The sequence below is a fragment of the Lutra lutra genome, chromosome 5, assembly GCF_902655055.1.
Source record: "Lutra lutra chromosome 5, mLutLut1.2, whole genome shotgun sequence".
Lineage (NCBI taxonomy): Eukaryota > Metazoa > Chordata > Mammalia > Carnivora > Mustelidae > Lutra > Lutra lutra.
In genome coordinates this window covers 127,302,769-127,321,071 of record NC_062282.1, presented here as the reverse complement: position 1 = coordinate 127,321,071, position 18,303 = coordinate 127,302,769, and the positions used below count along the sequence as shown (strand labels likewise).

At 37.7% G+C, this 18,303-nt stretch overlaps 1 protein-coding gene across 1 annotated transcript in view; it reads left to right on the top strand.

The window, feature by feature from the left end:
- Positions 1–18,303, top strand: part of LOC125100366 (uncharacterized) — a 117,767-nt gene that overhangs the window by 25,268 nt on the left and 74,196 nt on the right. The window contains exons 5-6 of the mRNA XM_047730527.1: positions 8,059–8,226; positions 14,922–15,023. Coding sequence (XP_047586483.1) covers positions 8,059–8,226; positions 14,922–15,023 — 270 coding nt within the window. The remainder of the gene's footprint in view (positions 1–8,058; positions 8,227–14,921; positions 15,024–18,303) is intronic.

Here is an 18,303-nt window from a genome sequence, read left to right as displayed (position 1 = left end):
TTCAGTGCATACTACCACTAGTCTGGCTGCAAGATTCTAGAAGCTAGTTGTTAGAAGATACTTATCCAAGTAGTAGACATTCATCATTTCTGTGTTATTTACAGAACATACCAGTTTGTCGTGAAAAACAGTGATATGGAAACCTGAGAGAAAGAGAGAAATGGAGGGAGGGAGGGAGGGAGGGAGGGAGGGAGGGAGGAACGGAAGAAGGAAGGAAGAAAGAGACAAGAGAGGAAAGGAGGAAGAAAGAAAAGAAAAAATGAAAGAGTTGATGCAATATTGTGATTTATAAGAAATATATTTTTTGAATTTGGTAATTCAAATTCATCCTCATATAAAGTGGATCTTGGTCCACTGGTTGCTGCCTCACAGCTCCTAAAATCTTTATTAGAATTCCCTGAGGAGAGCAATTAAGGTGTCTTTTGTTATGTTAACAAAGTAACTTTGGAAGGCACTAGGTACTTAGTTGGGGCTGATGACCAGAGGAAGCTAACCACAGAGCTTAGAGGGTTGGAATTTTCAGCGAGGTGTCCAGAGAATTGCTTGTTGGTGTGTGCTGTGCGCGCCCGGGCACACACATGTTACAGTTGGGTCCAGGATCCCAAGAGCTGTGTTGCAGAGAATGAAGTCTTTATGACAGAGACAGTAGTGACTATTCTAGGCTATTCCTACAGACAAGCAGGTAGAATGACACAAGTGCAGTTCCTGAAGGCAGCAGGAAAATTCATCCAGAGTGAGTTACAGAGCTGGCACAGATTACGAATAGAATGTAGCTATTAACGTGTGGGCAAAATCATAGTGATATTGAAATAATAAAACACTGTACTGTATTATCCCAGCACAATGTTCTTGCATTCTTGTAAACAGTGAAGAAGACAATTCAAGTGGTTCATTTTGTCTTGTCCTGATCGTGTTTCATTCTTATCCCTTGATCAATGTCTAATTCCTCCAGTTGCATCTTCCTATTTGGCAACAAGGACTCTGGATCTGTAATCTTAAATTTTTAGTTTCACATATACTACTCTGTAGGGTTGTTTTATTAGCCCTCTTCTGTTCATGGACTCTTGAAACACCTCCCTGGAGAATACCTTTGTTATATTAGACTTCCAATAAAATACTCCCACTGCTTCACATTTTGTTGTAATGTTCCTTTTCTTCCACTTCTAGTCCCCCTTCCCCTCATCAGTTTCTATACTGATATATTGCAGAATTTGGTTCAAACTGTTAAAAAATATTTTAATAATCGATACTTAATAATATTTAATTAGTTCTCCGTATTATTGCTTTACGCACCAATTACTTCCAAGAGAATTTCTTTTTCATCTTAGTATAATCCTCTCATAATTTTTTGAGAGAGATTATTTGGGAGATAAATTGAGTCCTGATATATCTGAAGATGTATTTACTTGCCATTTAATTCTTAATGGCAATTTGGCATAGTTCAGGACAGAATTCCAGGTTCAGACTACTGAACAAGTGGGTTCGTTGTCTTCCTGAGGCCGCTGGTGCTGATGAGAAGTCTAAATCCAATCTCCTTCTCAAAACTTTTGCAATTAATCCAGCTTTTGTCTCTACTAGCTCTTAGAGTTTTTGCTTTAACCTTGGTATTCTAAACATTTTCTAGCACGTATTTCACTGTGTGTATTTTCAAATATGTTTTCATGTTTGTCATCCCACAGGCTATTACATTCTGATGACTCATAACATTCTTCCACTTTCATCAATTCTCAGAGACGATTTCTTCAGATACTAATTTCCTTTCTCTTCTCATAGTTTCCTGCTTCAGGTTGCAATAAATGACACTCCTGCACAAGATATCCCATATCCCATCTGGATGTCCTCTGTTCTCAGTCCTTGACTTTTACACACACCCATTGTTCATGGCTAAAGACAGGTACAATCACTGCCGTTTCCTGACCCACAGTGTAGTTCAAAGTGAGTGATGTACGGACGTCAAACTACCTGCTGTTTCTGCCGTGGTGGCTCAACTGATTACCCCACTGTTTGCACCCTGGGGTATCTTTAACTCCCTCACTCTTGGTGGTGTTCCCGCCATTCTGCATCAAAACTTTCTCACAGAGAAGTCAGAGAAAGATAAGTACTGTATAACTTATATGTGGAATCAAAAAAGCCAAACTCATAAAAACAGAGAGTAAAATGGTAATTACCAAGGGTTGGGGAATAGGGGGATAGGGGGAAAAGACAGATGTTGTTGGAAGGTAGTAACTCGCAATGAGTAGTAAATATGTCTTAAAGATAAAATGTACAGACAACAGCATTGTATTATCATCAAACTTGCTAAAAGACTAGAACTTCATTATTCAAAACCGCTGAAAAGAATAATTATGAAATGTAGTGCAGGTGCTAATTATTGCTACAATGGCAATCATATTATTCTGTATAAATGTACCAAGTTAACACATGGTACACCTTCAATTTACATAATATTCTATGTCAAATAGATTTCAACAGGAAACAATTTTTCTTCCATGTATTCTCTGCTATGATTTCACTTCATGGCTTATAGGTTGATCCTGGATTTCAGGTATTTCCCAGTTACTTGTGCACTGATTCCCTTCTTGCTTTCAAACACATCTCCAGGTCTTAAAACACATGCTGTGCTACACACACACACACACCATTCCCTTCCATCTCTTTGCTGATTTCCTCTGAACTTTGAAATGCTGTTTTATTATGCAGAAAAAATTCAGCTGCAACTCTTGCTTCTATATATGTGTAATTCGATTCATCACACTTTGAATAAAATACCTGCAAGAATTAGGACCTACCCCCATGTATGTTTTCTAGCATTCTCATCAAACTGGGAGACTGGGTTTGTGCTACTGCTCTATCTTGAACCCACATCTACAAATAGCCTCCATTTGCCCCCCCTTGGCTTCCTTTTCTACTCTTCTCCACCTTTCACTAAGCCCAAGGTGTCTCTCCTCTATGGACTATATTAAGGGGTTAATTTGCCTCCTGGTTTTTTGTAGACTTTGACCAAAAGGAAAGATCAGCAGGAACCTTGAAGGAATGAGGACACTGAGGTCCTGCTGTTGTTGAAAACCTTTCTAAGATGCCACTCTACCTTAAAGGCCTCCAACTGCCCTGTAGTCACCTGAGGAAGCCCTTTTATAACCCCACTTCCCTTTTATAATCCCCATATTGATTGAGTTCTGTTTTCTTCTTTCTGGACCCTTGAAATTCTTATCTTTTATACTACAGAAAATTCAACTGCCGCTCATACCTCTAAACCCATATAACCAAAATTACCAAGGTCCTCGACAATCCACTAACACTAAAGTAAGCCAAATCTACCCATCTTAAGAGCTAGGAAGCAAGAGTCAGAGGGAAGAACAATCTGGCCATAAGCAAGAAAACCAGAAACAAAATGTTACATGCAGTAATAAAAATCTATTACTTATAGCAGTAGTTTCCACTATTACCTGGAACAATTTATGATTGATCTAAAAAAAATTAGATTGAATGGAAGCTTTGCTTGATTAACCACAGATGATGTCCACGTGTCATAGCGAAAGGGATTGTTTTCTCTGGTCTTCTGTTTCTTCTCCTGTAGAAGGACCCCTTCGTTCTAGTTCATTGTGTCTTTGAGCTCCCTGGATCCTTTCAGTCCAAGTCTGTTTCATCCTGTATTTGATGGACAAAACCTCTAGTACCGTTGCTGCTAGACATTCACATCTGCTGTGCGTTTCTTGAGAGAAAGACACTGCTGTGGGTGTGCTGGAACCTGCTCTAGGTGGTTCACAGTAGCTCCCCGAGCACACTTTGTCCTAACACTGCAACGTGGTGAGGTCAGGTTGGTAGCTAGAAATTGGTCAGGCTGGGAGTATTTGTGCAGTGGAGACTGGCAAACGTTACAAATCAGGGTGGTTGTTTTCTTGTTTTTCCTTTCGAAGAGCCACTTAATCATTTACCAGGACCCGCATGAAACAACACAGGAGTCAGCTGAGTTACTTACACACATTCACATTCAGGCCAAAAGAGCACAGTCATTTTAATTTAAAACAATGACTGTTTTCTTTGAGGTGAATTCTGTCCGGAATGAAAACTTGAACAATCGGTTTGACCTAAGACACGAGGGAATTGAACTGTCTGCCATTTTATTTCTCAGTTTAATCCAAGTCACAGACACTCATGTTGTGTTTCTTCAGAAACGTTTCATGAGAGGCTGCAGTTCGTTCACTCTGAGGTGCTGGAGCTACCATTGTTTAATGTGTGGCTTAAATTCTATCTCATTTATAGAGTCAGGATATGCTAATAATCCATGACTTAAAACCTGACAGCTTTATCGAGCATCATTACAGCCGGTGTTTCTCAGTCTGTTAATCTCACTCATCTCTGACTTCCTACATAATAACTGGAAAAGACATTAGGAATGACATATTTATGTATGTGGACACAGTTGATCAATGCATCTAGGCTGTGGGGAATGCTGACTAAGGCACACCAGGTAAATAACTTGAAGGCTGTAAACTAAAGTCAGAAAGGGCTTGCAAAATGGAGCTCTGATTTTTATCATCTCAAACGGCTCCTGTATCACAAACAGATGTGGCAAGAATTTGGGTCTAATTGTGTGAGGATACCTGATAGCATTTCCTTTATTTCGTTCAGCAACAAAAATTATTGCATAAATGTATTTTCAAAACCTTAGTTTCCATGGAAATAAGAAAGGAGAGGGGAGAGAGAGAGAGAGAGTGAGAGAGAGAGAGGCAAGCAGGCAAAGGAACTCTGCTTTCTAAAAATAAGAGTTTGGAGTGCCTGGGTGGCTCAGTGGGTAAAAGCCACTGCCTTTGGCTCAGGTCACGATCCTGGGGTCCTGGGCTCGAGCCCCACATCGGGCTCTCTGCTCAGCAGGGAGCCTGCTTCCCTACCTCTCTCTCTGCCTGCCTCTCTGCCTACTTGTGATCTCGGTCTGTCAAATAAATAAATAAAATCTTAAAAAAAAAAAAAAAAGAGCAAAATACTATAAAAAATAAATAAAAATAAGAGTTCACAATTACATTGTGCTTCTAATGTCAACTTTTACAAAACATTTGCTTTTGAATTATACTAACAACACCATAAATTAAGAACTATATTTTCATCTTCACTTTACCAATGAGCAATCTGAGTCATGGGGAGGATAAGTGACGTGTCCAGTCACTCAGGTATAAATTAGGGGTGGAGCTGATTTTCAAACCCACATAGCCTATGCTCTTGAACCCAGTCCACCACCTCTGGTCGGACCATTCAGATCTCAACCTGATTCTTCTCTGGGAAACTCCAAACAGGGTCTCCCTTCTTGTGATACACATTATTATGTGCAAATAATACAGAGGAATGTAAGAGATACAAGAATGTCTAAAGCCATCTGGAACTGAGTTGAGCATTTTATTTTTTGATTCTCAAGTGAAAAAAAGAAAAGAAGTGTTATAGTTTTTCAAGAACAAAGAAGCTCAAATCCGATTTCAGTAATACCAGGCATGTTTAAGAGCTCATTCTGTTTTAAAGTTTCATTGATTAAAAGGCTCATCGCCACAAGCCAAATTTTGGAGACAAAGTTTTAGTGACAAAGGTACATTTGGATTTGTTTTTTACTTGGCTTAAAGTTCCACAGGGTCAGTTGCTGAGAAATCTGGAAGTTCAAAGCTGCAGCAGGTGTGTGGCTTGCTGCTTCATTGGATTTTATCACAAATTTTATGTTTCAGTTTATGTAAGGGTATGTTGATTAGCTCTGTCTTGGTAACTGAATGAACAGAAAACCGCTCATCCACATAAATAAGTGAGCTGTTTTAACAGTCTCTTGCATGCTGATAAAAACAAAAATCACTATAATTTAGAGACCTACCTACCGCTTGGGGGAAAAATAATAATAAAGGTAAATCCATGGGCCCAGGAATCTGCATACCTTATATTCATAAATATTAAAATGTAACTGAATATTTAAGGCCAACGATAGAAGATATAAATCAAATAAGGAAAGGTGCTTTCACACTTTAAAATCCTTCAGGGCTTCTGCAACTGTAGTAAGTACAATGTAGAAAGCAACTTTGAATTAGGCTTAAACCTCAGAAAGATAGGTCAACAAATTGTTATAATTTCTTTAGTTTACTTTTCCTACCATTTAAATTCAAATGTCACACTCAGACTTATTAAAAAAAATGAATGCAAAAAAAGTGATTTTGAATTATGATGTGTGAAAGAAGGCATGATGTATGCAGAGTTAAAGTATTCTAAAGTTTTCATCATTTTTATTTTAATCAACAAGATATCCAATAACATTCTCATATAATTTATATTCCTACTTTATCATTACATAGCACTCCAGTATGCCATCCCCTTTATTTTTCCGCACTAACATTGTACTTATTCAACCAACATGGTCTATCTTCTCAGTATCTACTTCCTCACCACAGTCCACTTGACTATATCATGATTACTTAGCAATCCACAACCCCATCTTCCTGTAGAGATTTTGCCCACTCCTCAAGTTCCTCTTCCTTTAATCCTCTCCTTCCCTGCATCCAGAATTGTTCTCTTTCCTCTGAACTCTCTTACTGTCTCATGAGTCCCCTTATTTTTTCACCCCCATTGTGCTTAACTTGCACCTTGCTCATGACAGAAGAACAATTCTCTTAGGTTAATTCAATTCAATAAATGAGTGAACAATGAATGAATGCACCTGAAACCACTTAAACTGTGGATTAGTTATCAGATGATTCATGAAATCTCATTTGCTGTACAAAATAAAAACTACAAGAATAAGCATTAAAGATATTGGGGTTCAACTGATATAACATGGTATGTCAATTATACCTCAATAATAAATTTTTATGAAGATATTGGAGTTTGTTCTTGCCGTCTGCAAGAGACTAAGCTGATGCGCACTTTGTCATCACACCACCTGTGACAATTTCTACGCAACTGAAACAAATACATGAGCTAGAAACTATTGTTGCATTTGTCTATGTGTCAGGACAATAAGCAACATTTACAGTCTTTGGTACTGAGAAAGCAGATGTGAAAATGTAGGACCAAGGACTGGAACCATTCAGGAGGGTTCTCCAGAGTCAATCAGTGAGAAGAAAAGAGACCTTCAGTGGAAGTCCAGCTGGTCATTGCTAGACATAGTGAGGAGAAGAAGGAAGAGACTTTAGCTCTTTTTTTGAGGGAAAGATCTAGGGAGAACTGTATATAGTCTATGAGGAGAGATTGAAAGAGAGGTGTCCTGCTATTGTTGACAAAGCATAATGTGACCTCAAACCACACCCCTCCTCATGATAGGTGAGCAATGCAAAGTCATGGATTTAGGCTTTTCTTAAAATTATATTTTAGTTCTGAAATGCTGCTTCTTAATTCTGCATGCTTGAAAGACTGAAAGATGTGGGGCATGACTTTATTCAGGTATGAGTTACCGAAACAGGGCAACAAAGAAACCCTTGGAAGCAAATACAGAAAAGCGATGCTATGGTCTTCACAAGCACAGCCTTCCACACTAGCCAGGAGACTTCCACATACATCAAAACCCATAACTGCTATGAATGAAACTGCCAAATGAAACTTTACCACCTCCCGATATGCCTTATTCTACATGGAGGATCACAGGAATTTCTTAGGAATGTTTCTGCAGTGCCTTCTTCAAATCACAGAAAGTAATAGGGTTTCTTCCCTTGTGCTTGGAGTTTTGAAACAGATTCTCATTCACAGTCTTACATGGCTTCCTCTTGACCCCTAAGTATTACTATGTAAGTCTCAGGACAATTATTTTCTCCATATTTTCCTCAACAGAAAGATTCACAGTGCCATCTGCAAGGTATTGACTTCCAGCACGTAGGTCCTCAAGCAATGTCGGTTTTATTTATGATATTTTAGAATTAGCTAAGTTTTTCCCAAGGGAACTAACAGACTTAGCTCCTTGTTATCGAGGATGATGCTGTGCCTTGAGTGAACACTTCGCCCCTGCACACATTCAGCTGCTCTCCCACCTTGCCCATTAGCACGTGAGCATCTCCTTTCTTGCCAGAGCATAATTCACTTATCCCCTTTTCTGCTCCTCAGTCACCTCAGAAGATGGCTGCTCTGTGGATCTTGGCTTTCGAGTTGATCTTGAAGAGAAAGGATTCTACACAGAGAATTTCCATTCAGCAGCGTGGGTTTTCCGAGGAGATGATGGGAATCCGGAGGACAGTCCCAGATGTCTTAGTAAAAAACCCCGTCCAGTAGCTGGTAAGGACTCTACAGTTATAGTATAAAAGAAACACCTTAGAGAACTTATAGCCAAGCTCCAGGCTAGTTTCTGAGGTTGGCAAAATGCACACACAGGGTGGAATGTTTGGAGTTTTTGGAGTTCGGAGTTTGGAGTGTACATATACAATGTATTTCTTAATATTTGGAAAGAATCTGAAGCTACTAAAATAAAAACTGTCTTAAGAGCTCATTCAAACATAGAATTGTCATTCCAAAGTTGGAATAAAGATTAATGTAGGAGGGGTCCAGTATTTTCCATTCTAGGGGTAAAAATACTGTTTTTAAAAAATGTACTAGAAAGTATGAATAAGTAATATGTACTGTTCCAACACAAAAATATAACCATTTTATTGTTTCTGGATTTTTAAATTATTATATATTATACATAGGTCTAGTTTTGTTTTTAAATATACATGAAATATGCATTTTATATTATCATGTATACAGTCTGATACATAAGATTTTATAGCCTGTTTTCCACATTTAAAATGTGATTATTTAGTCAGTATATCTTCATTTAATAACATAAATGTTTTTGCAGACTTTATTAATATTCTATGATTTCATAATTGTTATGAAATTTTTAGTTTACTGACAGTATGTATATTTCCTTAATGCAATAACAGCTTAATGATTAAAAAATCTCATACCTGAATTACAAGTTTTAATATATGAAATTATTATTTCATGCAATCTTTGCTATAAAATTTAAGATGTGGAGCTTTTATAAATTTGTGCCTTATTGGTATGAATAAAGGACCTTGATGAAGAGTTAAAAATTTAACTCGAGCAAGCAAAGATTCAGATTGAAAATAATATTTTAAATTAACTACACAATGATGCATTTAACAAATATCATGCCTACTATGGTCCAGGCACTAGTGGAAGTTGTTAAAGACACACAGTGAGAACTGACAGATTTTAAAAAGATGTACTTCTCATGTTCAGTACAGGCAAAGTTGTAAATCTAAATCAGTTCCTACACACATGCATAAAATACAAGTTTTATATTTTGTACAGTTAGAATATTTATATTCATATCATAATAAGCTTAACCATTCATTGAATAGTAAGTATAAGACTCTAAGTCTAAAAATTCAAAGAATTCAGAACGGAATTTTTGAAAATTAAACTAGATTATGAGAATCTAGGAATAAGATTTTTAAAAGATTTTTATATTTAACTTTTATTTGTGTAATAGAATAGTATAGGGAAAGGACACCAGGCTGAAAGCAAAATTTGGGAGGTTAGGATTTCTGTCTATCTGTTCTCTGATGTATTCCAACCACCCAGGACAATGCATGCCTCATCATAGGAAGCCAATACATAGCTGTTGAATGGATAAATAAAAAGTCCTGTATTTCAGTAATATTCAGAAATTTACCAGTTATATGACTTTAGAAAAGTCATTTATTGTTATTATCTCTCTGCCTATCTTACAGCGTTATAAAAAATGAAATGAAATTCTATTTCTGATCATTATAATTGGCTATTTCCATCCATCTTGACTATTGCTATCTCTCACCCCTGTTTTTCTTAATTCTTATGAGAATTTTGGATAAATATTAAATATATATTCACATACATTTGTATATATTCATACATATTTTCTATGAATTCTAAACAATTGTTACTTAAGATACTCACTAAATTTATGAATATTTATTGCCTATTTGTTTATGTCAGGCAGGTATAAAAACATGCGGTGAGTAAATACAATTATTCCCTCACACTGTTTTGGCTAGTACTGATACATGATATCTGTAAGAAAGTACAATTATCACTATTTCAACAACTGCTTATGCTCATAAAAAAATAAAGCATTTGGTTGATTCACTATTATTTGCTTTAGTTAAAAAAATGAAAATTTCTTCAATTTTGCCCAAAAGTCGCAGACACACACATACATATATACTCTCATATATATGTGCATACACATATCCATATACACGTGTTTTTGTTCAGTTTTGCCAAAGAAAATCTTATGTGTGATATACAGATCACACATAAGAAAAACAAAATGTTTAAATGCTGCCAGTGGGTTTCATAATACCATTTATTGGACTGAAACTTAGTTCAAGAATGTGGCAGTTCTTTCTTACTTGAAGTGTTAGCAGATGCTTATGTTCTTAACTACATGACATTGAGAGATCAACAGAAGAAGACACAGATTGAGTGGAAAGGTGAGCTGAAGGCAAATGAATAATTTTTTTAAGATTTTATTTATTTATTGGACAGAGAGAGAGAGATCACAAGTAGGCAGAGAGGCAGGCAGAGAGAGAGGAGGAAGCAGGCTCCCCGCCAAGCGGAAAGCCCGATGCGGGGCTCGATCCCAGCACCCTGGGACCATGACCTGAGCTGAAGGCAGAGGCTTAACCCACTGAGCCACCCAGGCGCCCCGCAAATGAATAATTTTTAACTGAAAAATATCTTAACCTAATGTCATCTTAAGATACTGCAATACTAATTTATATCTACCAGCCTGTATTTTGTAAGAATAAATTTTACACTTAAAAAACAAATCAATCTAAATCCCCTAAAAGAGCTCTTCTAGAAGTTGGAGAACTAGATAAAGGTTTGCATCACAATCAAATTATATTGAGGGGTGCCTTAGTGGCTCGGTTGGTTAAGCTTGTAATGTCTGACTTTGGTTCAGATCATGATCTCAGGGTTCTGGGATCTAGCCCCGACTCAGGGGCTAGGATTCTCTCTCTCCCCCTGTCCCTCCCCCCACACTTGTGCTCACTTGAGTGCGCACACACACACACACACACACTCTCTCTTTCTCAAAATTAAAAAAAAAAGCATATTGAGGGAGCAACAAAAATATTTTAAGGTATTTTTAAATATATGAGTGGTGTTATGTTTATGGAAATATTTACCTTCATTTGCACTTTTACATCTAACAAGATGATTCCAAGGAAGTGTGTTATTTGAGGGGATAAATTACTTGAAGATGTACCCACAGAGTCTCTGAAAAGACAATGACATTCATTTGTGGCTTTTCAGCAGCTGTGTGGCACTCATAGATTATCCACCAGACAGTGGCAGGGGAAACCAGGCCTGCAAATCTTAAAATATGAGAAAATTGTCTTGAGAATGGGAGGGGAACATATTGCAAAACATTTTGATTGTCTTGTCTCCCACAGGAGAATGCTACAGTTGAGTTCACCATTTAAAGACCTCATTGAATTGTTTATACTTTTGCATACATTGTTGACATTCAATTTGCCTAATTGAAGGAAAAAAAAAGTCACCATCACCGAAGACTTGAAAGCGGTAGCTATCTTCACAGTCTCATATAATACAAAAATAAAACAACAAACATGATTTGATTTGAGTCAACACAATAAAAATATTCCATTAAACAAATATCTGTTGGGTAATCAATCTGTCAAAAGCAGAAGACAGTATCAAGAGGGTAACCTAGAGGGAGCAAAACGTTTTGACAAGTGGGGATGTTAGAAATGATTTCTACAGAGGTCAGAAATAGGATTTCTGATTTTCTCTCTACCCTGATTGGCTACCAGCCTGTTACAGATTGTGAAAATATCAATTTCTGTGTCCTTGAATTTCTTATTTCTGTCCCTTAAATTATTCTGAGATCCAATAAATGGCAATCAAAACAGTGATATAAAATGACTGCCAAAAGGAAATTAACAAGATGATGGAAATCTTCCCAAGAGCATGGAATAGAGCAGAGGACAGAGTTTTAGGGCTGGGTTACACTAGTGCCTTCCCAGCAAATTTGGCATGTTTTCCTGATATTGTTCTCAACAGCAGAAAAAACTGTATTTTCTTCAGACATTCTGGAAAGTTAAACATTACTTCAGGAATGCACATGAAGAGATTTTATCCTTCTTCTCTTTAAACGCATGCCGATTTTGGCAGCCAGTGTCTAGCATGAAAAGTTCATGAGAAGAAGTCTCTTGTCCATCTTCACCATTACAGTCGTAACACAAAGGAAAACACCTGGACACATGGTCAATATTCAGTAAATGTTCATGAATGAATAACTTCCACTATTAGGCTATAATGGATCACTAAAGACAGAGACACTTATTTCCTTGTTTTTAGCAGATATTTCGGTTCCCTAGATGACCAAGCAGAAGGTCACATCCAAACACATTTGGACATATTGCCTAACTTTTTTACTGTATTTGTAACTTCTTACAGGAAATTTCATTTTAAAAACCCTACTCATTTACCTCAGAATATCTGAAAGAAAATTTAATAAAATAACGGCACATCTTCTTACAAACATTGTAATCAGAAATCTTTAAACTATAATGTAAATTGATAATAATAGTATCTCCAAAGATCAGGGACTCACCCACCCAGATCATCTATCAGATGGCAAGGAAGACGTTCCTCATCAAGGAGAAAGCTGGAGTAAGATCTTTTCCCACTCAAAGTGTAATTATTAAGTCAATCGTTTTAAATTCTTAAGAGTTCATTTGGCCTCTTTTTTTTTTAAGATTTTATTTATTTGACACAGAGAGAGACCACATGTAGGCACTGAGGCAGGCAGAGAGAGAGGGGGAAGCAGACTCCCTGCTGAGCAGAGAGCCCAATGTGGGGCTCGATCCCAGGACCCTGAGATCATGACCTGAGCCGAAGGCAGAGGCTTAACCCACTGAGCCACCCAGCACCCCTTCCTTTGGCCTCTTAATTGCTTCTAATTCTATCTATAATTTGCCTACATTAAGCATTCCATAATAGTCTTTGAATATGGATCTAAAGAGGACGCAACCCTGCAAAGAGGAAATGTCCTTGATCTCTAATCTGGAGGAAGATCTCAAACCCTCTGAGACGTGAGAAGGGAAATACCAAAATATCAAAGAAGGGTTGAAGAGCAGCAGCAAAATGTTACCCATAAATTCTAATGTACTCTTATTTTTTAATAAAAGGGGATACTATAAAATTACAATTTTAAGGTGTGAATTTGCCCTGTCCTTATGAATAGAGGAGTATTCTTTTTTTTTTTTTTAGAGGAGTATTCTTATTTTACAGTTAATTGCCTGACTTTTCCCCCTACAGACTTAACAATAGGCCTATTACCAATAATTCACTTATGGAGCATAGGGAGTTTATCATTACATTTTATTATGATTTATTCTTTATCATCTTTAGATATTAACATATAGAAAATTTAATAAAATCATTCAATAAAGTATGCCACAATAAAGTATCATTTGGGGGGACAGACTAATTCTCCCAGTATTGGGTGAGTGGTTCTCTCTGGTGAATTTGACCTTAAATACAGCCAAACACTCAGTATTTTGAAGACTTTTGTTTAACATTCTTCATGGGATAACTTTGTCAGCACTGAAAAAATGGATCTTTTTGAGATCACATAGGCCCTTCAGATGTTTTATTTCAGTTTTATATTCTAGTATGACTTAGGCATAAATTTTTTTTCTAAATAAAAACCAAGATGTCAATATACAGTAAAAGACAAACTGCTTACAATATCCACATCTCCCATTATGTGAATTGTCCTGCCACAAAAAGAACAGTACTGTGGAGACATATTTTCTGCCTTATAATCCTGCCCTTTTGTTGTCTCCAAAGAGTAACAGCCCAAACAGTTATGAGCAGAGATGTTTTCACCCAATGAGATTCTCACTTTCAGAAATTTGAAGAAGCCCTTATGGTAGTGAGCACAGAAGTTAAAAGGTCTTGAGTTGAGGCAGAGAAAACTCAAGAGGGTCCACATGTGAGCTGAAGTTAGAATAAACCAAACTCATTAGTGAGCAGATGAAATAACCACACAAACACACACATCCAGAGCCCTACATATATTCAGAAAAGATGCTGTGAAAGTAGCAGGAGGAAAAGGGAGAAGATACATGGAAAAGCAGACTGAGAAATAGCAGGGCCACATTAATTAAAGGTCATTAGACTAATGTAAAAATCCATGAATTCTTACTGTGAAGTCTCTGGAACTACTTGCAATACAGCACAACCTTATAGTTAAAAATATCTGTAAAGTCCACCCAGCAGTTCCTGCTTATTCTGAGAAACTCAGTTGTTCAGGCTTCCCTGAGTCCTGTAAGAGTTAAATGTACAGCTGAGGATTCTGTTTTCTTATTTCCATGTAGAACTTTGCAACAGATGTCCTATTGTTTATGGATCTGAGTGACTCAGACCTATAAGGCTCAGCTGCCTTTTGGGAGTCATACTGCCTTGGGGTGGTGAGCACTGCCCCTTACTCACCATGTGACTCAGGCAAACTGTTTAACCTTTCTGTGTCTTGGGGCACCTGGGTGGCTCAGTCAGTTAAGGATCCAATTATTGATTTCAGCTCAGGTCATGATCTCAAGGTCATGAGATCAAGCTTCACATCTGCACTGGGCGAGGAACCTGTTTAAGATTCTCCCCACCCCACAGACACCCCCCCCCACACACACACACACTCTCTCTCTCTTAAAAACAAAACAAAACAAAACAAAACAAAAAACCCTCTCTGTGCCTCAGTTTCTTCCTCTCCACAAAAAGATTAATAACAGGCTGACATAAAGATTAAATTAGATAATACTAGTGAGTGGTTAAAACATTTTTATTAGGTCTGGCATGTCATAAACTAGCAATAAATACTAGCTACTTTTACAATCATATTTGTGGTATCTAAAGAGTAACTCAAAAGAATGCCCTCTTTGCTTCCTCTTTAGTTCGCGAGCGAACGGTGAGACTGTTCAAAGGAACTGGTGATTATCCCTGGGGATTCCGAATTCAATTCTCCAAACCAATCGTGGTAACTGAAGTGGACGCTAGTAAGTTGTCTCACTATAGCAGCTTTCATTCAGACCAGAACAACTCAATCCAACTTCACACGAGATAATAAGTAGCCTTTGATACAGTTCCATAAAACACACACATGCAATAGAAACAATTTCTAATCTCGGTCTATCAAAAACTCATGGTGATTGAAAGTGCCCACATCATAGTCAAATGCTTTCTAAAAGACCATGCTTTCCCAGTGGAACATGGTCCCCTGGTCACCACAGGGCCTTGGTCTCCCTACAGAGAAGAGCCCTACCTGTAGCTATGGAAACAGGGCTGAAGTCTGGGGAGAAGAATGGTTTTACAGAGGCGGCAGCTGCCAATCTATTTGTCTTTAATGATTTCTGGGAGGAGTTCCATTCCCCCTAAATTATTTCCCTTATAGCTTCTCAGATTCCCTTCTTTTCTAACAAGCAAATTAGAAATTCACAAACACCTAAACAAAGTTAGATCCTTTGCTCCCTGATCTATATACCAGGTGAATAATCTGAGATCAGTGCTATGAAAAAATTAGAGCTAGAAGACTAAGATTGGATGGACTAAAAGATAAAGATATCTACACCCAGCATGTTGCATTAGGAAAGGCCTAATGAGCTTATCACAGAGGGAGGCCCAGGTTACTGGGGGATCTCTGAATTACAATATGGTCCCCATCTAGACTATGAATTCACCAAGGTCAGGAACTATTTTATACATCATTTTATCCTCAGTACTTTGTGCAGTGTCTTCAGGCAACAGAGGAGATGCTCCAAAATGCTTATTAAAGACTCTGAGAACATTAGGGCTAAAGACTGGGGCAGCATGGAGCAGAGAGGAAGGGAGGAGTACCACCTCCCTTACAACCCTTCCTGCCTTGGCCTGGTGCCATAATTCCTTCTCTGGTGCCATTATCACCCAGGGTCACATTTCACTTTCCTTTGCTTGTCAGCATTCAGGTGTTCCTCCATTGTATGCTCTGTGATTCCATTGGGAATGTGTCCTCATATCTGTAAAAATGTGGATGGCCACTCAGCCCGGGTAAAGGCCAGAGGGGTGAGAGCTGAGCACATGAAATCGTCGCCTCCTAGTCCGGCGTTCCACAGTTCTGGGGGACGCCGGTGGGAAACAGTGGACTCAGACAATCACATATTTTTTTACATGAACAGAATTTAACAATCAATTCTCAGTGCATGAGAATAAAGGAAAGAAATATTGAGTATCCAAGTAGAATGTGAAATATTCCTAATGCAACAAGGAAGTTTTTATAGTTTTAGAAGCTTTCCAAAGGAAAGTTCCTTGTACAAGTTACCACTTACGCCCGGGTGATCAATGGCATAGATTTTGCGTAATGTAGAGGATTAGTCTCCTTTAAGCCAGAGGGGATTAACTTAGTGCTAAGTAACTTGGATATCTATTACAGATTCATTGATGTTTTCTAAAAGGAAATCTACTTGCTAATTTATAATATCAAAATGGAAATCAAATTTACTTTAACTATAAAAGCCATCATATTCATTGGATACCTGTTATGATATACTTTCTCCCATGTAATCTATGATATACTTTGATATACTTTCTCCCATGGAATCTATGCAACAGAACTTGAAACTTGACATTATCACTTCCATTTAATGAATGAATATATGATGGCTCAAACTGCTTAAGCAACTGGCCTAAAGTTATACAACTTTATCACGACAACTCCCAGATTCAGATCTTAGAATTTCTGCCCCTGGAAACAGAGTTCTTTTCCTATGGCTTCTATCAGTTAGGACCTTCTGTTGCAACTCCGAAGGAAATCTGACTGAAAATGGTTTAAGCAATGAAGGGGGTTGATTGACTCACAAAAGTTGAAGGTTCTTAGCGCAGGTGGTTGATTTGTTTCTGTAGCTCAATTTTATCAAAGGTATGAATTCTTTGACCCCAATTTCTTTGGTGTTACAAACTTCCCATTTGGATTCAAAATTATTTCAGCAGTTCTAGTCTTCTAATGGCACATCAGAGTCATAAAAAGAGAGGGGATGGGCTCCAACCCTCAAATGTCCTCAGGTTTCTGGGCCACTACAGAACAATGTGAACTATTTCACTTAAGCCAAATGCAAGGGGATAACATTGCCTGCCTGAGTTGCTAGGAAACCAGACTTGAGAGTAGAATAATGCTGCTCTACATTATGCTCAAGCCACCACATAATGGAGAAGGGATGAAGAAGATCTGAGAGGACGTCAAGGAACTCTATAACCACTCAGCCTCAAGTTGTACTGCCGCCATGACACTCTGCACCCACAGAGAGAAAAAACAAGTCACACAAACCAACAAAGTATTACCTAGTACACACAAAGGTGGTCTGTCTCTTCTTGGTTTATTATTTCCATCGAATCCCACTCTTTAAAAATTTTATTATTCTTATCAAGGAATTGCCTTTGAATGCATGGACGTAGTCCATTCACAATTGTTAAGAGAAATGTTCAATATTTTAAAAACCACATCATCTCCTCTTAAACAGTTGAACTGACATTATCTCAAATACCTGTTTATGGTTAAGTAGGATTCAGTGTGTTACATAAAATAATTTTTTCTTAATACTCTCCATTAAGCTTAACTTACCGACCCATTTTTCATTGCTCTGGGTGAGTTCTGGGATGTATCTTAATTTTATATAATCTCTCTTAGACAATAAAAGCACTGTTGTTTTGTCATTAAAAGTCTATACAGTAATCATAGATCTACAGGTTAGTCTAGTGTAATAATCAAAATTTTTGCATTTTTATCCAATTTAGAATTTCTCTCCTCTGCCTGAGCCTGCCTCACAGGCTTGCAAGCATGATTTATCTTCTTCACTATTTCTCATCTCTGTTTTCCATTCATCAGAAATCTTTCCCTGACAGTTTCAAATGAGCCTTCCCATGGTTTACAGAAACACCAGTAAATTGGGGATTGATGCAAATTTCTTTAAGGTAATAAAAGGAGTTCCTTTATCTCAGCTCCTATAGTCTGAGAAATAGCCATGAACATGAAAATAGATGTGCAAAAGAATGGAGAAAATCACTATGACAGACAAAAGAAAGAGAGCATACACAGAAAAAGTTTCTGAAGGCCTCATAATGGAGGTCTGGCACATGTGAGTGGAGACAGAGAAGGAATCAGGATTACGTAGTTAGAACCTCAAGCTGCAGTGTAACTCTGAAAAATCCTGAGACAGGCTGATAGGAAGCCCCAGAGCAGAGTGTTATTTCAAGAAGTCTTGCCTTGGCCAGAATGAGCCTGGCTCTAGTACACCCTCCAAATTCAGT